Below are 26626 nucleotides of genomic sequence, written 5' to 3'. Positions count from 1 at the left end.
ACTGTGATTTCTTTGAATATCGGAAAGATTATACTCACATTGTAAATTCATTATATTCATTAAATCCGTTAAAATATGAATATTACTATAATTGTAATCAGGAAGGGTGCGTAACCTCCATTTCCTCATTTTGGTTCTAAAAAATAGGTGAAGTAAGATTTGTGAAACTTTATAATTAAAACTCAGAAACTGTTAGTAATTATTGTCATATTTTTGTTTTTAGCTATGTGCTCATTTGCCAAGTGATCTAATTCTCAGGATGAGATTCTAAATTTCATTGTTTAAAAGTTTTCCAGTACTGTCATTTTCAAAAAGTTAATGTGTTTCTTATCAATTTTTTGCAATAACAGAAACAATTTAAAATAGATTAAATGTTAAATAATTGTTATTAGTACTATTAAACATTAATGAAATTCTCATTTCTTTAAAGCGAATTTATGAATATTAATGGTAGCTAATAAAAATAAAACAACGTGTCAATGACAAATTGTTCAGTTTGCTATTGTGATTGTTCCAGTGCGGTCGGTTAAATCATTATCGTGATTAAAGTGATGAAGAAAAGGTGTCATTATTCAGGATTTTATTATCATTAATTTAATTATACTTCAGGTTTACTCTAAATTATAATCACTTATTGATTTAAATTATTTATATTTGGATGAAGTATTACTCAAATTATTTGCTCATTATTTTCATCATTCAAGAATGCGAAAAAATTCAAAATTACTAAAATAAGGTCAAATTATTATTGTTCTGCATTAACTCTATTTAAATGATAAGTTATGAAATGGAATAATATGGTTATTTATGTGATAAGTAACTACATTATTTGTACAACTGTTTGATATTAGTGATAATTACATATAACTTCTAGCAGTTTTACTTCCAGTGTTTATTCTTTGATATCGTATATATCATTTGTTTCAAATTTTTCATTATAGAAAGATTTGAACATTTAACTTAACTATTTTTACAAAAAAAAAAAATGAAATTACATTGGTATAAAAAAAAAAAATTTGGTATAAAGTTTACTAACAAACATGAACTTTTATTGAATTCTTAAATCAGTTTTATTGACTAAATATTTGATCCATCTATTATTTAATAAAATAATATTCTTAGTATAACGTTGAGAAAAAAACACACCAAAAACAAAAAATTTATTTGAGGAAAAGTGGGATAGAAATATTGTTATATGAATAAGATAAATGAAAATAGTAATTCAGGAAATACATAAAAAACACTGATCAAGAAATAAATGAAAATAAAACTGCGACGAAAGATGCATCAAAAGTGTCAGTGGCAATTGCGGCAATGAAAGCATTTGCGGAACAAACAAATATATTAGGTCTTGAAGGGTTGCGGAATAGCTTTTGTAAATTACAAGCACGTGGACCACATCCACATGATTTAACATTTAATGCTCAAAAAGTGAATCGTACCAAATGCCGATATCATGGTATATATTCATGATCAATACTAAATTATATTCATTAAATTACCTTATACTTCTGAAATGAATCTACATTAATAGAAAGAGTTTAATCTAAGTGAAATAATTTATAATAGTACATTTTACTTTTAGAATTTTGTTTAGAAAATTAGCAAACTAATTTATGCCTATTTTTTGATTCTAGATACTATTGTATAATTTCCTATTTGATATGATCATTCTATAGCAATACTTTTAGCACTATTGACGATGATAATGACAATGACAGTAATAATAAATAGTAATGTAGACTGTAATTTCGAATATTTTAATTCTGACTTAGTGGAAGAATAAGTTTGCAGACATTATATGCTTGGATAACACTCGTGTGTTCCTCAAACCGTGGCCAGAAGATCAAGGTGATTTCATACATGCGAACTGGATTAACAGTGAACTTCTCGATTGTCCTTTCATTTGTACACAAGTATTAATTCCTTACCAATTACTTATTACCAGCACTACGTTCCTGCTGCTCTTGTATTTTATTCCATTCATAATTTTTATGCCATTAGTAATTCTTAAAAAAAGTTTCTTTTTTTTAATGTGAATCATTTATGTATTTATTTTATTTATTCACTATTATTGTTATTATTAATGCTTTTATTATATTATTATATAAAAATATTATTACTAATAATGATAGCAATAAAGAATAATGCAGTCATACTGATTATGTTAAGGGTCCACTGAATCAAACTTGTGGTGATTTTTGGCGTATGGTTTGGCAGGAAAATGTTGAATTAATTATAATGCTTTGTCGTACGCTTGAAGAAAATCGCAACAAATGTGCCCAATATTGGCCATTAAATCAAGGCCAAGTGCTTACATTTTGTGGTATCACAATCCGAGCTGTCGAAGTAAGTTTTCATGTTCGTTTTCCGCTAAAAATTCACCACGTATTGGATTGAAAAAGCAATTAATGAAAATATTATATGACCTTTTATATGATAATTATTTTGTAAAAATGATACATTAATAATTAATATGAAACACAAAAATGATTCATAAAATTAGATAAGCTAGTAATGAATTAAAATTGATGAAATTTTTGCATCTGGAAGCTTTCAAGAAAGTGCTCACTAGAAAATGACACACTTAATTGTGTATTAGGAGAGAATGAATGCTAATGCTAAATTGTTCCAGAAACGAACAAGTGATCCAGATGTACATTGTACTGCACTACTGTTGACATACCGCGGTGCACGACGTCCGCTTGCGCACTATCAATGGGTATCGTGGCCTGATAGATTTGTTCCAAGTCAATTAACCGTACCGTATACTTTACTTAGTTCAGCTCGAGCCCGAAAAACACCCACTGTTATACACTGTTCAGCTGGAATCGGACGGACAGGTACATTAGTGGTACTCGAATTACTTTCTAGGCAAGTTTAAATCTTGACTTAGAAAAAATAAAAAAAAACAAAAATAAAAAAAAATAAAAACACTCAAGTTTTGAAAACTTGAGTGTTTTTATTTGTGACAAACTAATACTACCTTCAAAGAGATTGTCAAATCAAAAGCAATTTGATGTAAAACTAAAATCAGATGATTCGTAAAAGTTTTGTACGAATTAAAATGTTATTATGTTTTAATTTGCATAAAATAGAATAGATCAAGTATTAAATAAAAGATTATTTGATCCAATAGAGTATTAATATTAAATATGAAAATAGAATGAAGAATACAGGTAGCTAAAAAAAATTGGTAATTTAGTTTATTAACTCATTCATATTCTATTATTATAAATTCATCATCTCTTACGAAAAGGATAATTAATCATATTTGATAACTTAAACAAAAAAAAAGAAGAGCAGCAAAAAATATTTTAATAAATCATGTAATAATATTCCTACTCGAATTATCTGAATTAAAACTCTTTTGTTTTGTTTTGTTTTTTTTTGAAAAATTCTTTTTTAACAAAATTAAGGAAAATTATTTCAGAACGTTGTTATCATGTCGTATTCCGGTAGTAACGGATATTATTTGGTCAGTTAGATCACAACGTTCACGTGCGGTTCAAAATGAAGAACAATATTTGTACATACATTATCTTACAATACAACGATTGGTTAATAAGGGTATCGTCTCCGATAAATCTGTTGCAAGCAAGTTTAAAATTTTAAATCAAAAAAAATTTTAGGGATAATTTTTTTATTGTTAATTAGTTGATTTCTGAGCGAAAATTGAAATGGTAAAAATAAAGGAATCATTTGTAGCACATATGATTGCAGTAACTTTAATGAAATGTAAAATATTGAAATACCACGCTGTCGCAGTATATTGCAACGATGGCATGCACGCGTGCATGCATGTTTTTGTTTCTGATTGAAGTTACATAAACTACTTCAGCCACTTTTTTTACTTAAACATCATATTATTTTCGAGCATATTAACGTAATTTTCTAGAATTTTGCCGCGATTATGAGCAATTTTATTTTACTCGTACACATCGGAAGCAAATTCCGTTACCGATCCGTGAAAAAAGGAAAAAATCACGACCCAAAAAGCTGATCACACCAGAACCGGTAACGGCATTGTCAACATCATCAGTATCGCCAATAACAATATCAAAAAAAGGGTCGCCAGTCTCGACCGGAACACCAAGAAGTCAGGATGTTACTCCTGTATCGACTATAGGGACCGATTCTAGGCCTGTTCAACAACAGAAAAAAAAGAAAGGAACAATAAAAAAGAAAACGGTATTTCCTCGGGAATTACTGACTATTAATTTGCACTTTTTTGTCCTTTTTTCGAATTTTAGACCTTAAAATCTGATTTTTGGCAAAAAATGCAAAAAAATTATAGTCGAATTCTACTTTACTTCCGCTTGTTTTTAGGCAACAGGAGCCGAAGAATTTGCACCAGTATAATTATTCCTTCATTATTTTCTTCAACTATTTGTTTTTATAATTTCAAAATCATATTCTAATAAAAATCTAAATTTTGTAAGAAAAAAGACTTCGATATTTTAGAGCTAATTTAAAAGTTATTTTTTGTTTTGATTAAATTAAATTTAAATGGGAAAAGGAAAGAGGAGAAAACACAAAGTGGGGAATTATTCCAATCATTTGTTATGAGTCGGAAAAAATAGGAAATATTCAAGTGTACCTGCATAAGTATTGGTTAGAAAATCCCTTGATTAATTTAAGCATTTGTTATTAATCGCTAAGAAACTGCACTAATCCATATTATTAATTGATTACCTAATGCTTTAAATTTAAATGTGATCATAAATAAGTAAAAAACAAATCCATCAATCGATTGATCATTAATTTTCTATATTTAATGCCAAAAATTTCCTTCTTTTAATCAATTTATTTTTCTTTTCTAGCCAACACAACAACAACGAGTGACAGCGGCAAAATTATCACATTCACAGGCCAGTCTTCAACAAGAATATCAAGAAGCGCAAAAGGAACTGCTGGAAACGTATCGTAAAGAAATGGAAACATCAATGCGTACGCAACAGCGGAAAATAAAAGATGACAAATTGACATCCACTGAAGTGAATGTTGTTCAAAATGCGCAAAAGGATGATCAAGCATTAGACGTTGAAGTTCTTGATAGTAAAGTGAAAAAAGTCGCTGAAGAATCAAAAATCGCAGAAACTGAAGTGACATATCAATCCTTTGCAAATTCTTTTTTTATCATCATCTTTCCCCCCCTCCTTCTCTCTCCTTTTTTGCTTATTTTCTTTCATAAACATAGAACGGAATTTAAATAATATTTAAACTAAAAAAGCAAAATATGCCATTTATAATACTACTGGCATACTTATAAAACATTATTAAATATGCAGCAAAACGAGATAATAACTGCAATTATATAAGAGTATATAAATTATCATTATTTTAATGACAAAAATTTTAACGGTCTGCGTGATGACAAAGAAAACTGAAATTGATAGTTTCAAAAAATTTTTATAATAACTGAGAATTTAAGAAACAAATAGAAAAAACATGAATTTAGACAGGAAAAGCAGAAGTTGAAGAAGATGGTTCTAAATCAGTATATGCTTTCCTCAGTGATGAAGTCCGAAAAATTAAGCAAATGGAAGAGAATCCAGTGCCAAGAGAAGATGAAATTGATACTGCTGATTACGTCTTCATGCAACCCCTCTATGCGCGTACATACGGTGCAGCTGAAACGGAAAGTCGAGATGTAGCAGAAAAATATATGATGAATATGCTTCCGGAGGAGGTCAATTTCACATTTCTATTAATCGAAGACTACATCTTTTTGTTTTTCCATCTTATAATTCTTATAATTCAGTAGAGATTTCATTGCGTTTTTAATGTAATTTGTAATAGTAGAATTTGAGAAAAGATGGAATTTACCGATCTGTTAAAAGTTTAAAATACAAAATGATAAGAGTGATGAATTTCTCGTTCGTAATTAAACATTTTAATAAAGACTGAATAATGGCTTTAGTATTTTGATAGAGCCATGGATGATGGAGCAGAGTATGTTGCAATTATGCCAGTAAATACAAACAAAGAAAATACAGAAAGTCTCGAAAATTTGCGAAAAAATTCTTCCAAATCAAGGGTTTCCTAATATTTCTCATTTTATTCATAAAATATATAATATGTCTAACCGTATTAAGGACAAATATATATATATATAATCGGAATACATGAATATTTTATTGATTTTAAAGCATAAAATTAACAGCAATGAAATCAAAAGACAATGTTTAGTAAACAAAACCGATATTATTAAACAAATCGAAGTGATTCAACACTAGCTCCCTTTAGTTAAATATTACTTTGTTAGTGAAGGTAAACATTTTGACCATATTATACGTAGAATTAAATTCATTACAGAGGTAGCACTAATCAATAGCATTCCTGTGAAATAAAAACTGATTAGTTGAAATTTTTCAGAAAAGCAAAGGTCCAAATTAGTACATGGCCAATTCTCAACAAATTTCCCGGTATTATTGCATATATTTTGAAAATAATTCCCTATGTTAAATTACATTCAACAATAAACATTTATCCTAACTTCTTATGTCATTTTCCTAACTACAAATTGCACAGAATTAAAACAAACAAATATCTTTATATACAATTTATAAACATCCACATTAAATTGCTGTGATTTGTCATTCATGAATGATAGAGTCATGAAGTCTATCGATTCGGATTTTATTAATGAAATAATTGAAAATATGATAGTGAAAGTATGAATAAAATAACACCTGCTTTATTGGGCAGTGGTATCCTTATTTTTTTTATTACTTTTCAAAATGAAATGAAGATAACAACAAGAGACTTTGTGATATGCATTTATGGCACTTGACGAAATTAATGTAAATAAAGATAAATTAAGAAGAAATCTGATCGGCAATATCTAACTGCTCGAAATAGACACCAACAACTGCAATAAACAGTGAGAATTCTTCGTGCATTGTGCTACCACTTTGTGTTTTTTCATCCAACGTATTTCGTAAGACACGTGAATGTTTAGCCAGTTGCCGTATCGCTGAACACACATTGTGCGTTAACGGTTTCTGTAATACCAACATTAGTGCGTATATCCATTCAAATAGTGGTCTCGTATACCCTTCCTCAAGAAAAACCTGAAAACAAAAAAAGCAGTTTAGAGTTGTTAAATATCAGTTAAACTCTAATGAAGTCTTCAATTCACCTTAGAATAAATGAATTGTGATACCACTTCCAGCCATAGATAAAGTATCATGTCGTACTTATCATCTCACGGTATTTTTATCATGTAACTATTAACAACTGTATTTTATTTACAACTCGCAAAATGGTGAAGTTCTCAGCTATTTCAAATATGACTTATATTTGAGAATGTTTCTAATTATTCTTGAATTTCGGAATTTATTTAAAAGCAGCAAATCAATACTATCTCATGCAAATAAATAACCTTAATTGATGTGTTGTAGCTCTCGTAATAAAACTGGCACTTATAAATGCACTTTAAAAATGGTAACTTACAAGCAAATATACAAAGCACTTCAAACTTCTAAAAATTTTAAACAAAAAAATGAAGGATAATCTATTTGGAGATAAACTGTTTGTTTATTTTTTATATATTCGTTCAGCATTTCTGCCCTATGAAGTAATCATCTTTCTAACTCAACTTCTTACTTTAATAAAGAACTTGATTTAAAACTTGTACATCTATAAGATATTGAATCAAAATGTTGACTTGTTGTTCTGATAAACTGAACACGAGTTGTAATGTTGGTGGATTACCGCGATGATGTGCAAACCTTGGAATATCATTTACTTTTATTGGAAATGAGTTAATCCGTTCTTCTAAACAGAATACACGCCATTCCTCGGGATCCTTCTGAACATAGAGAAAATTTTATATTATTTCATTTATCAATAAAAAGTAATAACAATACGACGAATGATAATTGATTAGATACTTTCTCTATTAAATACTATCTATCATTAATCATATTATAAAAAAGAAACTTAGATGAAAATACAGTAATCTACTGTGATCTGAATGGTAAATAAATAACACCTAAAAAAGACTCTTCCATTCTTAAAAAAGACTTTTAAATAAACCAAACATGACAAGTCCATGTTGCATCGAGAAAAGAACTTCAGCAACACCAATAGGATTACTTACTAAGCTTGGCCATTTAAAAGTTATAGTCTTTCTCCAGCGCCACTTTTGAGCATCAACAAGAGATCGTTGCATTGAAAATTTATTACTCTAAAGCGTAATAGCTAGTTAATATTCCAAAAGATATGAATTTTAGGAAATAAGGTGAACATATGTATAGCTGAAATGTTTCAAAAGGACTATAGAACAATGAGCAAAATAATTTACGGCAAAACTCAATCTTTTCTTGGGAAGTTTTTTAAAATAAAATCTCCTTATTCGGAACATAAGATTCAGTTTTTAAAAAAACGCCAATTTACCATGGCAATAGACCACTTAGAAGGCGGTTCACAGCTGAACAATAAATCCTCCGATATTGCAGAAGAGGCAATTTTTTGTGGAATCGTTTTTGCTGTAACTACTTCTGGACAACGTGCACGCGATACACTAACCTGCATGAAAAAAAGAATAAAATTTTTGAACTCAATTTGTACATCTTTACAATTTCTTATTCAAATCTGTGCCAGCATGCTGAATTGGTACTCGAATTCCTTTATGCCATGAAATTTAAGTTCCACTCTCCCAATATTTCAAAATCAAAAAATTTGATTTTCTATTATTCCAATCATGCTCTACTGGAACCAGATATGCTGGTAACTTCATCAAAACATAACTGTTTAATGTATTTGCTTGCTGACTTACAATCAGCAGTACTGTGATAACCAGCACACTACGTGTACTTCAATCAAAATAAATGAATAATAAGTGTTCCTAAACGGCTTCCCTCTTTAAGGAAATATTTGTTAAATTAGTAACCTGCTGCAGGTAATGCGATGGATCTCGAGGTGTCTCAGTTAGCGAGACATCTCGTTCATCGAAATCACCAACATCAAAGACTGCTTCCTGCTCCATTTCCTAGATTTATTTTAACCAGCAATCTAAAAAACCAATGACGATGATGAAGCTAACTACACTAATAGAATATATATGCTACGGAAAAGCATTTCGTCCAGATAGATATAAAGAAAGAGGCAAAAAAAAGTCAAGAATAAAAAAAAAGATAAAACAAAAATTTGGAGAAATAACAAGAGTTTTGCAAAAGATCACAAACCACCGTAGGCATAAGGATGATGTAGAACTTAGCTATCCCAAACAGTAGAAAATAGCTATGTAGTTCCTTTATGGAGTCTTCTCCAGAAAAAAAGCATATCATTGTTCAATTCACCCATTTAATTATCTTTACACATATCTAAGTGAAAAAAGAAGCAATTTAACAGACATAAAGGAAACTTTCGTAAAAAATGAAAAGTTATTAAAAAGAATTCAAATTCCAAATACATTTAATATTCATGCAGATATGTTCAACTGCCAATGACTGTTTTCTCACATTTCGAACTCACTTCTTTGTTTGCTTGTAACAAATGTAACGTTGAGAAATAGAAAACAGCACGAATCCGTGATGTTATGAATAATAAAAAATATAAAATTTAATGAACATAAAAACATTTTTCACTCCTAATTTCATGACAACAAAATACAATGATTCATCACTGTCTTTAGATATTTAAAATAGGAATTAGGAAAAAGTTACTGCAGTTTACAAAAGACTGAGATTTGCTTTAAAATCCAAAGTACGAGAGAGATGTTCGAAGTGAAATATAGATGATTACAAAAAAAGTGCGCTTTTTTCTCCCGGAACTGATTTAACACATGTGATTGCTTTAAAAAAATCAAAGACTATATTACAGTAGTAGAGAAATCCATTTCATTTCAATGGTTTCAGAAACCGTCACACAAGATGATCTCCTAACAAAAATCAAACTTGACAACTTCGAAAAATGACTCCAGGTAAAAAGACTAAACAAAAAACAGCCTACACAACGGGTGAGCATACAAAAATGTGTTCTTGTCCTATACTACATTCCTAAAATCACGAATGAAAACATCAGTGGTGTGAAAAAAAGAACTATAATGAGAACTTATTATAAAAATTAAACCACCGAAAACTTTTCAAAAAAAAAATGCAGAAGACTCAGTTCATCCATTTTTGGCAATTCGGTGCGCCACATAAACAAGGAATTTTATCAGCCACATCTTCGATATCGAACTGATAATCATATGTTAACTGAAAAAAAGTGAAAATATTGTTTTGCGAATTACTTTATTGAATCCAAAGGATGAATATTTCACTTAGACAACATTACCAAGAACACCTTTATGAGAGAAAGTGATCCTTTTTCAAAATATAGCAAAACGACTTGGTTCAAAACTGGTATGATAGAAACAAACGTTGCGATAAAAGTGCGAAATTTCAAAAACTTAAAAACACTTGAATATTTACTTCTTCTCCAGCACTTATTGGTCTGTTAGCAATAATGATAATTTTTTTGTCATCACCACAAGGACCCGAATCAACTAAACGTGTACTGCAGTTTGGATCACACGAATGATTGATGTATCGTGCTGGACCACCAGCCATTGTTGCATCAATAAGCTTTTCATCATCAATACGAAACATGTACACACCACGATTTTGAGCTTCATACTTCTTTTCACGCATTTCACCAACCTTCAAGTAGCGTAGGCTTAGTGCCTTATAAAACACATGCATCATTGCTAAGAATAGCAATGTATATCCTTTAGAATAGCAGAAAATTACAATGTAGGACATTACAGGAAAGTAAATTAAAAATAGAAATGGAATTCGCACTTAATCTACAAAATCAATTTTTAAAAACTAACTTCACTACGTATTACTTCGCCTTTATATTCGATAATCATGGAATTCATTTCAATATCTCGTGATGCATACAATCCTAATCCTTGAATACGTGAACGAGCTAAGTATACAGTATTTTTCCACTCTTTCTTCATCTTCTGATATTGAGAGTAATAAGCTGTACTCAGTTGTCCGGGTTCCCATCGTCCGCCATAACAATCTAATGTTGTACTACATGAACCGCGTCCTGCAGACACATCTACGCTGGATAATGAACTGCTACTGCCACGTGCTGTAATTAAGAAGAAATTTAAGTTCTTAAAAATTCAAAAACTAATAGCAATAGTAGAAGTTGCCCATAACTTCAGCTATTTTTGTTCATAATTTGTGAAGAACAAACTTCTTGTATCGCGTGAAAGTACATCAGTACTAACGGACGACCGAGCAGTCGCTGCTGGTGGCTGGTTCCGGCGACGATGTTTGATAAGTGTTCGAAATCGTGGTTCGCATCTAGCGCAGCCACTTGGATTGACCGCTAAAGGCAAGTCCATCAGAGGAACTCCCCCGTGTTTGAAAGTATAAGTTATGAGTTGGTCCACTCCTGGTAACTGAAATCGGCCAACTCAAAAGACATATCAATATTTGTTTTAAATTTCGCGGTAAAATTCCGCACAAGAAAATTTCCATTCTTACCGACTCCGTCATTTTTGAGACAGCTGCTTCCGTAAGACCAAATAAACTATCTCCAGTAAGATTCGCTGGGAACAAACGCAATAATCCATCATCTTTATCTCGTGTTCTTTCCACTTCCACTAATATATGATTCCAGGCAGCTTAAATACGCACACATATTTATAAATCAAAAATGTAGAAAATCAACAGGAAGAGGAGAATTCTCCTTCAGATAAGCAGTCAACCAACCTGATGCCGAATTCTCCCGTATTTCTTGACCATCCTCGTATGAAATAACAAATTCCGGTGCTGACGATTTATCGCAAATTGTACACTGGTACTGAATACGATTATTTGCATTAGTTACCGACCAAAAAATTCGTTTCACATTGTATCCAATCTAAAAATAATTGAAAAACTTTAAAGTCTCAATTTATGCCTTAATAAAAAACGTAATCACTGATTCAGTAAAGTTGAGAAATTCAAACCAACCGGAAATATGTGATCTGAATTATGGAACGCTTTCAACTGTTCTGGAAGCAGCTGTCCAATGTGACTAAATATAAGGCTGCCTACTCGAAGAACTAGCCTATCAGCCTCACTATGAAACAATTTTGCTATCAACTGATTTTCTTCACGATCGATATAAATACGACGCAGCGCTTTTAAATGGTCGAGTACCAAGTCATTCCGATAATCATCATGCTCTTCGCAAATAAAAGTCTAAACATAAGAACAAAATAAAATGATTCAACATTTCAATTAAATGAGAATATGATAGATCTAGAAGTTGGAAGATTCTAAAAAATTACATTTTTTATTTAAAAGATTTCACCTTATCTTTCATAAATTTTCCTCTTGTTGACTTGGCACAAAAAATATGAAAGTTCTTTTCACAGTTAAGTTTGTAACACCTTAGTGAAGCACCCATGAGCTGGCAAATTGAACAAATCACATTTGTCGCCCGTCTCAGTGCATCCTCTACATTAATAAGCGCACCAGCAGAAGTCTCATAAACCTGTAAAACTTTAGATTTCACAATCCCTTTAGAAAAGTCTTAGTTTTATGGATTACCATTCGATGAAACTAACTTCTTCTGACCACAAGGCACAATTAACGTGCACCCAGGTATTTGCGTCTGCGTTCAAAAGTCTTCCACAATCATCTAATGCTCCATCTCCATGCTGCCCACAAAACGCACACTGCCGTTTGTCTTCGGTAGGATCTATGCAATGGGAATGTAAAACGCTCTGAAGATCGGCAATCAGCTGTTTCTGAAAAAAAAAAAAAAAAAAAAAAAACGTATATTTCTTTGTAATTTCCTAATGTAGTCTTCATTGTTTTCTTCTATAAGTGAAGCTATGTTTCAAATTTTCTTTTTAAATAATTGCTAAGGTTAATTGTAATTTTAACTGATAATAAGAAGACTCATGCGACACTCTCAAAAAACTTGAACAGATGTTGAAAACAAGTATGCTAAGAATGCTGGAATATAATGTTTTACTCACCTGACGAGTTTGGATTGATAATTCACGGAAACTTTCTAGAATTGTTGCATCATATTGCATCCACAGTTGCCCTTTCCATTTCTTTTCCAAAGCCTTCTGAATGTTCTGATCACCCAATAATGACAGCTCTCGAGCTTGAATTATCTATAATGAATTCATTAAGTACAGTCTATCTTTTACATAATCTCAATATGCGCTTCTCAATACTAGAACCAAGATTGAGAAGCACAGCACAGAAAAAATGAACCTGAATATTGTTCCTTGCATCCGACTCAACACGACCGTCACTCAATGGTGAACACATGTTTGAATTCCCAGGCGATTCTAACTGCCCCTTAAACTGCAGAATGTGTGATGCAAAAAAAAAAAAAGGAAAAAGCAGAACAGGGAATTATAAAAAGCATTTAAGAGGTAATACCGACATAAGAATAAAAATTGTTCGGATAATGGTAAAGGATAGTTAATTTCCCTAATGTTTCAAAAAATCAAGGATGCTGTCTAAATTTTTGACGAATAAGTTCAGCGACCAATAAAAGATATAACTTACTTTTCCAAGATGAAGATATTTGGCAAAATTATCAGCGCTTGCCTGCCGAAGTTTGGCCAGTGTTTCAGCACCAATAAAACGTTCTGCTCTCTAAAATTCAAAAATTAGCCAAATCAAAAAAATAAACAAAAGAAAAATGGTTCGGAATAAGGAAACAAAAACCGAAAGATCTTCCGGTGATAACGCAGCCTTCGCATTAGCCATGTAATTGTAATAACAATTCATTGAGCAGAACGCTAATGTCTCATCTTTTGGCTGAAATAAACTATTTTTGATCAAACAGTTCTTGAAATGTGACAACAGTAATGTTTAGATATTATAAAGAATGACAACAATTGTAATTTTTAAAAATTACAAAAAAATGGAATAAGGAAAACAATGCAGCGAACTTCATGATCGATGATTCCAAGTTGGCGAGCTGTCTGTCTTACAGCAGGCTGATCAGTTAAGGCACCACAGTGACGACAAGTAAAGTCATCAGCCACTGGTGATTCGGTCTTTTGGATTTCACCAAGATCACCTGAAGGAAACCATATCCATCGGTAAGGAAGAGCTCTACATTTCAATTCAAATGTGTTCAGCCAAACTCCAAGAAAAGTTATCATTTCATTTTCAGTGTTGAAATAATATTCAGCTCAATTCTAATTCGGAATTTCTATCTTTTGTCGCTTTTTAATCATATCACAAGTACTGGAGAATCATTTTGCACATGAGATGGAATGGTATCATTTTAAAAAAGATTGTAGGATTGTTGGAAGGGAATATGACAACTAACGTTTTGAAGGTTCAGGAGTTTGAGGAGGAGTATCAAATTCATAATCTGGTAACTGTTCCATACCAAGGAGCACCATTAACTGTCTCAAACCAGCTTCAGCATCAAGACTGCCTTCAGGACCTTCGAATACGATACTGACCCCTACTTTTTTTGGTGACTCACGCTTCTGAAATATGTTTCAAATCAATGCCCTTTTCGATAAATATTTTAAAAATCCCATTTCCATATAATAGTCTGCTACTACCACTACTTTTTCAATTTCAATAATTACATTCAATTGAAGACTGGATAAAGTGGTGCAGAAATTCTAACATTAAAAATTAATTCAGCTCAAACAACAGAAGTTACAAGTTTGTCTCCAATTATTTTTCGCTATATCGAAATCTCCTACTCGCATTTATCACAATTTTTTTAAGTGGATGTTCACAATTTTTTGAACGGATATTTTATTTATAAATAAGAATCTGTAAAACATTTTGAAATTCATATTCTAGGAATTTGATTAATAAAGCATCGCATGAATGAATAAAATTTTACAGGCCTTGAAAAATGCATGTCTTGGTGGAGCCTCTGGTACTACTGATTCAGGTATTCTAGAAATCTGCCGTAAAGGAGGAGAACCTGAACGACGAACAACCGAAAGTGCTCGCATTTTACTCACAGGTTTTTCTCTTTCCTGTATCCCTCTTGGAGCTATGTATCTTGTTCTGAAAGTGCATACTGATTTATCAGTAAGTGATGAAATCAACTTCAAAACATGAAAAAAAATATAACTAACCTGTATAAAACCGGCAGCTTAACATCAGCTGCGAAATCAGACATTGTTTGATAAAGTGAAGTTTCATCAAAAGGACACTGAAAGAGACGCGTATAATAATCGCCCATAAAAGTAAGTCGTACATCACCAATTTCGCTCCCTTTAATTGATGGCTTATCTAAAAGATAAGAAAATTTGAAACGAAATTTCTGAAGTCAGTAAACAGAATCTTATATTGTAAGCTAAGTAAGACTAAATCGATATACAAATCATTCGCAATAAAACTGCCAAGTTGGTCAACTGATCGATTAAATAGAATCCAAGACTAACGTTCAATTATGAGATTGTACTAACTGCAATGGAAAAAAAAAATTCTACAATGATATTATTAGATTATACACTTCATTTGCTCATTTTATATTATACTGAATAAACTTGATGGATTTCAATCCTTTAAAAAACAGAAACTTTTTGCAGATTTTAGACAAACCTATTCGATCTGGTAAATCCGTAATACCAAACATGAAATAAGATGAGCGACCAACACGCGATATGGGTTCAATTGCACTTCGAGGAAGTTGTGGGCAAAGACGAAGTTGAGTGGAAATCCGCTCCAGCAATAATTCATATTCATTACTATTCCCAACACCAAGCTTCTTCTGCTGAGTACGCTTCTTTTTTGGCTTTGGAGGGACTGAAAAAGAGGGGGTGATGAATTTAAGGCAAAAAATCTTCATGTCCCACATAGGATAAATTACTGGTCGAATAATGAAAAAATTGTTCGACCAACATTTGGAATTTTTAAACAAAATTACTGTTAAACTCCAATCCAGAAAAAGAATTTCTTTGTGAGGTATATTCTTTTTTCATTTGTGATTCTAAAAGTCTTTTCAGCATCCCACTTTTTCGAGCAGCTTCAGCACCTGAAAGATATGGCTCAGAACATAATATTGCGAGATACTTGGTGTTAATTCCAAAAAAAAAGTATAAATATATATCGTTTCAAATTTTTAAAAAGATGTATACCATCGACCATAATAACAGCTTGCGTTATTAAGCGATCTACAACGTCATAAATATCTCGCTCAAATTGCGTAGTTAGAGTCTCAGCAGCAACATCACCAAGCATTGCTGGTCTTTTGCATTCATCATTCCGATCATCGTCACGTCTTTTCCGCTTTCCCCTTCCACCCCGACACTGCCATTCTGTTGAACTGGATGATCCTGGTCGACCGCTAGGTGGTGTTGGAGAGTCTTTAAAAATATCAAAAATATTTAGTATTAACTGTGCACACATTTTAACCTCAACTTTCATTAATAAAAGAATATTCAGAATCCTTTAGTGCAAAATACAAAAAGACGAAATTTCATAAGCTAGTTCATAGCTCACCCAACTTTAAAACTTTTCATAAATGAACAGTAAGACAAATTTGTGGTAAATCCTGAAAACTAGTGCTTTCAAATAAAAGTTCTGAAAAAAGAAGACAGTTATACCCGAACATATTTGCGCAGTTTCAGTCTCACTTTTTGGAGTTGTACCATAGCCAGAATGATTATATTCAGACATCTGAGCGCCAGACTGATAGGGAGGTCGATAGTTACCCACCATACCAAATGCTGGATATGATGGCGGAGGTCGAATGCCGTTGTTTGAAGACATCATATCATTAGGTGTAGGAGGTGTACCGCTCTGCAGCTGTTTTGCACGTGCAGCATTTACATGCAGGCCAACAGGTTGCACAACAGGTGTCATTTGTGGAATTAGTTCTGGTGGTATGTTGTTTTTGACTTCAAAATCACGAACATTGGAAGAATGAAGTTTAATGTCCCGCTTACAATTTTCTAAATCTTTTTGCCGGATCGGTATAGCATTGGCAAGTGTTGTGAGTGAATGTCTGCAAGAAATATTGAGAATGGCAAAGTGGAAGCAACTATAAATGAATCACGGAATATGGAACCATATTTATTTTAATGAACTAACGATGAGGTTTCTCATGAATTCATATCAATTGCATCAAACACTGCATTCATCTTACATCTGGGTACAGATGAAAGCACTACATTTAATGAACTGATATTTTCACTCCGTTTCAACCAAAACTGGTAATAAAATGGAACAATAGTAATAAGTATACCTGTCGGTTTCGCTCAGCTCAATTTCGATCCGTTGTCCGTGAGCGTCGTACTGCTGATTGTTTTTGTTCAACTGTCTTCTTTTCGCGGTAAGATTTTTCTTCTGCTTCCGCATCCGAGCTAAATCATTTTCAATCGCCTAAAATTATGTTCTGCAAGATAGAAAATATTTTCATATCTTGAGAAAATCAATCAGATCGAAATTTTTGCAGTGGTGTGTAGTCATAAGAAAATAATCGTAGTGACGCTACACATACCAACTGATATTTCGCTAATTCATTGCTTCGTTTCTGCAGCAAACTATAATTATCCAAAACTTCTTTGCTCAAATGCGCAATCAAAGATTGGGGATTTCTAACAGGCGCTGATCTAACTTGAGATGCACTGGCAAATGAACCACCTTCCTGAAAGATTATCAATTTTTAAGGTGCTAAGTTGGGGCGGTAATGATAAACGAAATTGTTGGCTGCTATCGACATCCATCTATGTTCACTGCTAGTCCTACGACAATGACTTCACTAATTTTAAGAGTTAGTTGTTTTGTAACAATAGAAAAGAATGACCTTTTAGAAATATTCTTATTGAAAGAATTGAAAATGAAAGTACTTGTTCGGAATGATAATAATGTTGTTGTGCTGCTCCGTAGGGTTGAACTATGGAGACATCTACGGAACCTACAGACGCACTTTGATTCATCATACATTCACCAGCACCATAAGGCATTGTTGGAACTTTGAAACTTTCGTTATATTCTACCTAAACATGAACAAAGTTTATTCTTCCCGAATATGCAATTTGTAAAACTTGCAAATCTTTCAAACCATAATTAAAGACGTAGAACAATGTTTCGAAAACAATATTTTACCTCAGAACGGCAATATCCTGCCATATTATCTTGTCCTGGGATTATTCCATATCGATTTGGACCAACAATAGCTCGAACAACACCAGTAGGAGTTGTTGCCGACGTTGTAATACGCTTTGCTCTAGGCTGCTGAAATGTATTTGTATCTATATAAGCAATCTATATAAATAAGAAATATTCTCACCTTTACTCTATTTGCTCGATTTTCTCTTGCCTTATTTACATACTGTTGTCTACTGCTAGCATCCAGAGATCTCCACATTCGATGAATGTGTTTCACACGCTCTGGCCATTCCGGGTATTGCTCCTTCCACTGCGGGTAATTAATATTCGCATAAAGAACGGCAGCTTTCGTAGCACGCTCTCCCAATGGTTCATCTTCTTCCCACTTTTCTGTTGCTTGATTCACTCGTTCGGTACAAGTGTCACCCAGCTTAAAATATTATTAAACCTTATGAGTTATAAATAATAATTTCAGCTTTCAAAACTATCAGAAAAGGGAGATTTTAAAGAAACACCTGACTACTAGATCTGGACTGAGTGTAAATACCGGTTTGATTGTAACCAGGAGGCATATGCACATTTGAACGAATACTTCCCTGAGTTAGATTACTTGTTGAAGCAATAGTAAATCTTCGAGTCTAAACAAGAGAAATAATGCAGTGGTCCGTAATGCAGCTCCAAGTAATCTAAAAGCAGTTTGATAATTAACTTAACTTTTCTTAAAGAAAGTACATAAATAATACCTGCTGCCCTGAACAAAAAGTCTGAGATCGCATAGGACCACCATGAGCGGTTATTTGACCATCTTCACTGGGTGGTCCCATTTTATCTGAAATACACATTATAAAATTAATGAAACTTAAATGCATGAAAGTTTTTGCTGAAATAATGCATTTTTAGCTTCCTAGATTATTCCTGATTTTTTTATCTATACGAAATGTTTCAAATTGCACTTCGTCATGGCTTAAGAAAGCACCTATTTAGCGAATATTGCATATTAAAGAAAAAAGTCAAAAGCTACATTTGGTTAATAAGGACTATATATACTAGTTTTAAAAAATACCACTCAGTGCATTTTCCAATGCTTCATCATCGTCGTCATCTTCATCACCATCCAACAGTAGTTCATTTAAATCCAAATTATCAAAATCAATTTCTTCCATATTGCCAAGAATATCATTCTCCGTTATATTTCCCAGAAGGCTTTCACTTTCATGCAAAGCCTAAAATTCGAATGCGATTTACGTTTAAAATCAAACATTTGAAGAATGGAAAAATTTTTCCTTCAACATCAACGATCAAGTTCAAAACATTGCTACGATGTGCTGGAAAGACTGAGAAAAATCAGTTAAAAAAATATTTGCGATATATCTTGACATATCGACCTCAGAATCCATTTCGTTCAGTTCACAGGCTTCTTTTTGTCTATCGATGACTAAAGTTGGTTTTTGATGTTCCACCAAATTCGGTTCATCCACTACAACATCTAACAAACACCTTCCCTCAACTGGCCTCATACCAAAAAAGCTTTCCTGAAAACAAAATTCATATTTCACGTTGTTTTCCTAAGCACGTGGTGAATTTTTATTCACTGTTACGCATTTCTGCAATACATCAATGCATGACTGAATATAACACAGTGATTCTATCAAGGTTAACGATTCTAGTATGTAATATAAAGTTAACTAGATCAAAACGAACGAATTATTTGTCCGACTCACTTGAATAACTGGTGGATAATTGTCCTCCAGCTGTGACCTTCTTGGTTTTCGGAAGCGTTTTATTTTTGGTTTTGCAGAATCCTCTTCCACGCCATTCTCGTCTTCCGCATTTGATAAACGATGTCGAGGTACCTGCTCAAACAATATTAACATAAGTTGAAAAGTAAACTGAAAAAAAAAAAGGGTGAAAGCCGGTAAGAAATACCTTTACAAAGAATCCACCAACACCCAATTTCATCACTCGTCGACCAGGACCACCACTTCTCATTCCTCGACCTCGACCACTCACTCCTACACTCATTCCGAAACCAGAACTCTCTAGATCGTCTTCTTCTATTGGTTCTGAAAACTTTATAAATAAAACTTGGTCATAAAGAAGGGTACTGAAACAGCTCACAAGTTTAATTAAAACCACTGAGATGCCTTTACATGCATTCATTTACAAAAATTCAGGGAAAGGTCTAGCAAACTCTTTAACAGCATTAGCTATTATCTACCAAAGTCAATTAGACTATTAATAATTAGAACATCCCTATTTTATTAACAGACTACTTCAACAGATACCCATACTTGACAACTGCAATTATCTGAAATATTGAAAAGCTTAAACTAGAAACTTTTAATAACATGCAAAAAAATTTTTGAATTTAAAAGGCCTCAACCTTCAAATGAGTGAGATCGCGGTGCAAAGAAGTATGATGGAAAATCGTAGACAGAATCAGCAGAGCTGGGATAGCGAAAAAGTGCTCCACCACAGCGTAAATGCAATATTTCGAGTGCACACTTGTTCATCGTTACATTATCGCACACCAAAATGTTGAAAGCATCGCCAACTACGTTACCTTGCGGACGACAAAGCGAGCAGCGGAAACCATTTTCTGATGCAGTTTCAAACATCTCTTCACCGTACAACTCTTCGCATTTACCATGGAGCCATCTAAATAGGTTTATCTTAGTCCATAAACAAGAAAATTTTTTATTTAGAAAAAACTGAATGGAATTTTAAACTTATGGACAACCAAATGTAAAACACTGTTAGAATACCTTGCACAATGCTGACATTTAATGATATTATCACCAATTTCATAAAGTCGCAAACATTTAGGACATTTCCGAAGTGTGAAGCAGGTTTCACAAAAATTTTGATTATCCGTAATGTTGGATATTTGGTTACCACAACGCCGGCAAGCTGAGCACCTAAAAACGTCTCATTAGTAGAAGACTGCTTTATCAACATCTATATGAAAATTTTTTAGAAAGATAATTTGTCAAATATACCATTTACATCTCCACGGCCCATGTGGAATTCGTTCAAGAGGTGGTTCCAAACAATAAATATGGTATGAAATGTCACATTCATCACAGAGAATCAAGTTGGATTCGTCATGTCCATCGCCGCACCCTTCGCAAACCGTGCAGTCCAAACAACGCCATCCTCTCCGTACTATTGTGGAATTGAGCTAAAGAAGTTAATATTTCATGCTAGAAAACAACTCGATTTCTCAAAAAAAAAATGAAAGATATCCTGGCTAAGCAGTAGTTTTCATGGTAGCAAGAATGGCATCACGAAAACTAATGCGTGAATCAAATAAAAACTCCTTCGAAGCAGGTCACCATCTCATATTCCGCTTCATCTATTGCATTTCGCTACTCAAAAACACACCTTATCATGCAGTCCGACACAGTATGTGTGGTAACTTTGTGAGCAAGTCACACAAGTCACCATCGTTCCTTCAGCACCTTTTCCAATGCTACCACAAATTAAACATAATGGCATTTGTAAAAAGTAAGAGTTCTCAGCACACGTTACAACCACTGTCCTGATATAATCATTTTCTTCCATACGATGCCGAGTGTCGTCCATTTCCGAACTGTCCTGATCTGCATCTCGATTTGCCGCTGCCGCATTAACCATTGCTAACATTGCTGACGTCTTGCCTCCTCTATACAAAACATATACCATTTTCGAAAATCAGATTTAATACATAATAAGAAATTACCGCATCCAAAGTTAATATTGCGTTTGTTTGAGAACTACAGACTAAAATATCAAATGTTGGCGTTTTCCTAATATCTCTGACAGAAATAACCATCGATATAAATTTGTTTAAAGTGTAACCTTGGTCTACGTCCTCTACCATTCTTATTGCTACCTCTTCCACCTCGTTTTCCCCGATGCGAATGAGTTACTTCGGTTAAATCATTATTTACTCCAGCAAGTGAACGCGTTCGCGGAGTTACTCCACGACCGCAAGGCTTTTTTACTCCTCCACCACGCGATGTTCGGCTGACGGTGCTAGAATTATCACTCCGCTCTCTTCTGAAAGATCATTTTTTTCATTACCCTTTCCATTTTTTTTCCTAAATATTACATTCTATACTCGCCTTAAATCTTAATTTAAAATTAACTAGTTGAAACGATTTAAAACTCTAACTTGGAACTGAAGCGCAGTTCATCAGCTGTATCGCCAGTATTATTAAACTCGGGAAATGAACCGGGAGAAGCTCTACAGGAAGATACAGGTCCACTTAGTGCGGTAGATCCAGATGGCGACATTGATGGAACTTGCCCTATAACTTCAGTTAATATTAGCATTCAATTTTGGTATGGAAATATTCCATTAACAAAACTAACTCATTACATTTCGTCTTACTATTATATATTTAACTTAGAAATACTGCTATTAAAGGGAAAATCTTCAAAGATTTTGTGACACGACTTTAATACTACTTCGATAATAGCATAAAACAGTTAGTCTGGTAGCAATTTTGCATTATGCACTGCAGAAATCAATTCCAACTGTAAACTACTACCTGTAGATTGATGAATGTTGAAAAAGTCGCCAAAAGTATCCAATTGAGATAATGACATCAAAGGGCTGCTTCTGTTAGGTGAATCCATGCAATATGGATTGTCAAGCGGAATGCTACGCGATGCTTCATCGTGAGTGGAAATGGAAGTTGGTGATGCCGCAACAGAACTATTCCCAGCTGATATCATCATTGCATCTGCGACCAACGGCGAATTACGGCATGTTGGACAAACATATTCGGTTTCTATCGTATTTGCATTTAATGAGTCGGAGTCACAATCCGAATGCGTAAACCTGTAAGAATAATCCATCTCCTGATATTCATATTTTATATAGAGCTGCTTCAATAGCAATTAGATAGTAACAAATCATTGAATCATCTGAAAATATTTTCTGAACGGCAAAAGTGCAACACGATCATACCTTAACTCTTTCCGTCAGATTTTGATGTTACAACTAAAGAGGAAATGAAGATACTCACTTTCGGCATGAACTGCACGACCGAACGTTGCTAGCTGATATAATTGGGCGAGTACAGAGTGCGCAAGTAAGACTTGACGAGTTCATGCGAATAATGCATGCCAATTAGTGCCCCACCATTAAACAAATAATAACCCTAAAATGAGTTCGTCACCCTAGTCCGATGAGTTGAACCACATAAATACTCGGGAACACAAAAAATAAAATCCTACAGTACGGCTTAAACTATTGCTGACATTCTCTTAAACCATTACCTACTTTCGCTGCTATTCTGAACACTTGTCTCCACAACAATTTTGCTAGAAACAAAAGCTTGTAAGAAAGTAGATAACTGACAATAATCATAATAGAGTGGTAAAACTTCAAAAATAAAATACTTGATATCAACTGTTTTGTCCTTAACAAAATTCTTCTCTAGGAGAAATTTTGTCAAAGTCAATAAAACCTTTATTCAAGAAATTTCATACAAAATAAGTGTTTAAAAAGTGCACATTTATTAGCCTCTACAATTCATCACTTTAAAGATATTTGGAAAGAGTACAATGGAAAAAGTTCAATCACAGATTTTCAGCAGCAGAAATGCTTTTCAACTATGATAGAAAAGTGTCTTGACAGGTCACCAGAAAAAAACGAGAAAAGTCAAAATGAGATCACTTCCAAAGCTTCTTCAATGACATATTCTTATCCGAATCTTTCTGCATTACCTAAAGAATATCTTATGAAAGGTGTGAAGTTAAATTTAATTCAAAAAACAAAAAACAAAACAAAACAAAACAAAAGCATGCCAATCGATTAAGTATAAGTTTTACCTTGCCAACAGCCATTTCAAAATCTTCTTGCGTCACATGAATGCGACGTTCCCGCAAAGCAAACATGCCAGCTTCGGTGCAAACTGCTTTGACCTTAAAAGTATAATAATTTTTGAGAAACTAGTATAATTCCAGGAATGATTCAATCAAAAATAAGTTTACTTGATTTTAATTCGACCTGAGGAAATAACTAACTTCAGCACCGCTTGCACCAGGTATAGCTTCTGCTATTTTCCTCATGTTTATGCCTCGCATAAGATTCATTTTCCGTGAGTGAATTTTTAGTATATCTGCACGCGCTTTCTCATCAGGTGCAGGGAATTCTATTTTTCTGTCGATTCTTCCTAAATAAAAACTGAAAATTAGTAAGAACGTACACAGTTGCATGTAACAGATTGCAAATAATGCATATTTCATATAAATAAAGAAAAAGAAAATAGTGAATGAAAGAACCTGGTCTCAGAAGTGCAGGATCAAGAATATCAATACGATTTGTTGCCATAATCACTTTGATATTCTTGGTAGCCTCAAAACCATCAAGTTGATTCAACAGCTCTAACATTGTACGTTGCACTTCTGAGTCACCTGTTGAAAAAAAAATTCAAATGCAAACATAATAATATGAAATATCTATTAATCAACCTCTCAAAACAAAGACTTACCACCACTGCTACCTTCAACACGAGATGAACCAATAGAGTCTATTTCGTCCATAAAAATTATCGACGGTGCATGCTCACGGGCCATTACGAACAATTCACGAACCATACGAGCACCTTCTCCAATAAACTTTTGCACCAATTCAGAGCCTGATACTCGAATAAATGTACATTCCGTATGATGAGCCACAGCGCGGGCAAGTAATGTTTTACCTGTTCCAGGAGGACCATATAACAGGACTCCCTGAAAACATCAGTTCTACTACATTGATTTTTAAATGTTTTATGTATCAAAATGATTAATAGTGGAATCTATACATGCAGTTGACTAACTTATGAACGTACACAAAGAATATAAATTTGCGAAACAATAAAAAAAATAAAAAAAAAAGAAACAAAAATGTCATCGTCTTCTATTTTATAGTTTTTATAGTTTACAGTGAACAAACCTTCGGCTGGGCAATTCCCAATGCATCAAAAAGTTCCGGGTGTTTTACAGGTAATTCGATCACTTCCTTTATCTCCTTTATTTGCTTATCTAAACCACCAATCATTTCGTACGTTGAGTCGGGAACTTTTTCTACCATCATGAGAGAAACCAATGGGTCAATCTGTCGAAAAAATATCGGAATAAGATGGAATCAAGCTAGCACTAATTTACTCTCTCTCTCTCTCTCTCTCTCTCTCTCTATATATATATATATATATATATATATATGTTGTTAAAACCTGCACAAAAAATAAGATTAATAAAATTACGTTAAAACGATACAGTAAAAAATGAACACCTTTCCAAAACAGCACTCCCTTCAAAATAATCTATACCCAGGTCACACAAAGTTAAAACTATAAACGGTAAAGATAATATGTAGATTAAGCAGTAACATCCCGAGAGTTACCCATTTTCTTTCGAAACACCGAAAATCTGCAACCATTACATACTCTTGGGCTAGAAGAAAGCATGCGTTTACATGAATAAACATGCAAATGCAAGAATGATGCCCATTTCTGCGATCGAACAATATCATTTATAAATTCTGTGAAGTAACCTTATTTGGAAGTACTTTATGTAGTGCATAGCTATCAGCTCTAAGAGCAACACGACAACCTGATGTGATACTGTTTATATCAATACCTTTATCCAAATCAACAACATATTTTCCCTCAGGATGAACCTAAAACAGCATATTTAAGAAAATAAAATGCTAATGAATATATCTGCCAATATGAAATTTTAAAAAAAAGACAAAAACATATTTTTAAAAAACTGTAAATCAAAAGATATCAAACTAAACAAACCTTAACAAGCACTTTCTTTTTATCCATTGCTTTCGAGACTTCACCAACATAGGATCCTTGCTCATGCAATTGTTGCAGTTCCTCCTTTAACATGCGAACCTGAAAGGACACCAGTTTAAGATAAAGTCAATTTATAGAATAATAACAACTCTACGCAACTACACGTACCTTTGTATTCAGTTCATTTCGCTGTGCATGAAGTCGTCGCAAATTTTGGGTTTTCTCCGCAACTCGTTGCTAAAATCAAATTTCACAACTTATATTCATATAATTCACTAATAATCACTACAGTACTTTATGCTTATTGTACTTATTTTAATCTTCGCTCAGTAAACCTCTGAAAGCTTTAACTAAAAACATGTAATCCTCACCTGCATATCTTCGATTTTTGTTTTGTAATAGCGTTTCAAGCTCTGTTCTTCGCCACTTTTACTCGCTACACCTGTAGATATCAATCCAGCCATCGGTGGTGCCATATTTTCCCCGTTAATATAATTAGCTGAAACTGATGAATTAACTCAATGGACCGAATATGAATTAAAGATGTTGCAGAACATAAAAGCAAAAGAAGCATTAACGGGTCATGCATCTTTAAAACAAAAATGGTACATACTATAACCGTTTCATAATCAAAAAACCTAAGGAAAAAGGCAGTCTCACATCCCGGACCCACCAGATATCTCAGATTCCCCGGAACCCATCCAACGCATCTAACCACGAGTATAAATTGTATCGCTTATCGAATAATAAAATGAGCAAAGTTCGGATACGATGATCCGGCAT

General features: G+C 33.2%; 4 protein-coding genes across 7 annotated transcripts; 1 reads left to right on the top strand and 3 right to left on the bottom strand.

Annotated features, from left to right (window-relative positions):
• Window positions 1-551: 551 nt before the first annotated feature.
• On the top strand, window positions 552-6399 carry Bm6668 (Protein-tyrosine phosphatase containing protein; the record flags this gene model as incomplete). Its single annotated transcript, XM_043077384.1, has 11 exons — window positions 552-562; window positions 1227-1459; window positions 1795-1916; window positions 2173-2349; window positions 2636-2874; window positions 3434-3597; window positions 3899-4191; window positions 4824-5105; window positions 5462-5692; window positions 5924-6040; window positions 6379-6399. The coding sequence occupies 11 exons, from the start codon at window positions 552-554 to the stop codon at window positions 6397-6399; spliced, it is 1890 nt and encodes a 629-aa protein (XP_042933318.1).
• Window positions 6400-6821: 422 nt separating this feature from the next.
• On the bottom strand, window positions 6822-8995 carry Bma-smi-1 (survival of motor neuron protein-interacting protein 1, putative; the record flags this gene model as incomplete). 2 transcript variants are annotated; one of them, XM_043077383.1, is made up of 5 exons in its annotated part: window positions 6822-7076; window positions 7643-7816; window positions 8108-8194; window positions 8404-8535; window positions 8900-8995. In XM_043077383.1, the coding sequence occupies 5 exons, from the start codon at window positions 8993-8995 to the stop codon at window positions 6822-6824; spliced, it is 744 nt and encodes a 247-aa protein (XP_042933317.1). The 2 variants fall into 2 exon arrangements, with proteins under 2 accessions (XP_042933317.1, XP_042933316.1); XM_043077382.1 differs by having other exon boundaries at window positions 7673-7816.
• A 1120-nt stretch (window positions 8996-10115) lies between these two features.
• On the bottom strand, window positions 10116-23163 carry Bma-set-16 (F/Y-rich N-terminus family protein; the record flags this gene model as incomplete). Of its 2 annotated transcripts, none has more annotated exons than XM_043077381.1 (40): window positions 10116-10208; window positions 10425-10652; window positions 10826-11094; window positions 11203-11410; window positions 11496-11635; window positions 11724-11874; window positions 11967-12197; window positions 12310-12492; window positions 12566-12748; window positions 12983-13126; window positions 13230-13322; window positions 13530-13619; window positions 13692-13784; window positions 13919-14049; window positions 14305-14470; window positions 14882-15011; window positions 15083-15239; window positions 15552-15755; window positions 15877-15984; window positions 16088-16315; window positions 16556-16956; window positions 17197-17333; window positions 17452-17598; window positions 17801-17950; window positions 18060-18188; window positions 18244-18492; window positions 18578-18700; window positions 18806-18891; window positions 19126-19285; window positions 19448-19594; window positions 19784-19918; window positions 19989-20125; window positions 20446-20720; window positions 20828-20980; window positions 21062-21243; window positions 21447-21726; window positions 21903-22103; window positions 22219-22354; window positions 22598-22890; window positions 23078-23163. In XM_043077381.1, the coding sequence occupies 40 exons, from the start codon at window positions 23161-23163 to the stop codon at window positions 10116-10118; spliced, it is 6837 nt and encodes a 2278-aa protein (XP_042933315.1). The 2 variants fall into 2 exon arrangements, with proteins under 2 accessions (XP_042933315.1, XP_001895813.2); XM_001895778.2 differs by having other exon boundaries at window positions 13230-13316; window positions 19784-19915.
• A 563-nt stretch (window positions 23164-23726) lies between these two features.
• On the bottom strand, window positions 23727-26319 carry Bm13756 (26S protease regulatory subunit 8, putative; the record flags this gene model as incomplete). Of its 2 annotated transcripts, XM_043077379.1 has the most annotated exons (10): window positions 23727-23780; window positions 23886-23978; window positions 24081-24229; window positions 24339-24470; window positions 24548-24788; window positions 24994-25155; window positions 25594-25719; window positions 25844-25942; window positions 26012-26080; window positions 26215-26319. In XM_043077379.1, the coding sequence occupies 10 exons, from the start codon at window positions 26317-26319 to the stop codon at window positions 23727-23729; spliced, it is 1230 nt and encodes a 409-aa protein (XP_042933313.1). The 2 variants fall into 2 exon arrangements, with proteins under 2 accessions (XP_042933313.1, XP_042933314.1); XM_043077380.1 differs by lacking the exons at window positions 25594-25719; window positions 25844-25942; window positions 26012-26080; window positions 26215-26319 and having other exon boundaries at window positions 24994-25134.
• Between the last annotated feature and the right edge of the window lie 307 nt (window positions 26320-26626).

This window comes from Brugia malayi (assembly GCF_000002995.4).
Source record: "Brugia malayi strain FR3 genome assembly, contig: Bm_v4_Chr1_scaffold_001, whole genome shotgun sequence".
Taxonomy (NCBI): Eukaryota; Metazoa; Nematoda; class Chromadorea; order Rhabditida; family Onchocercidae; genus Brugia; species Brugia malayi.
The sequence above is the reverse complement of the archived record's forward strand: the minus strand, read 5'-3'. Positions and strand labels throughout refer to the sequence as shown.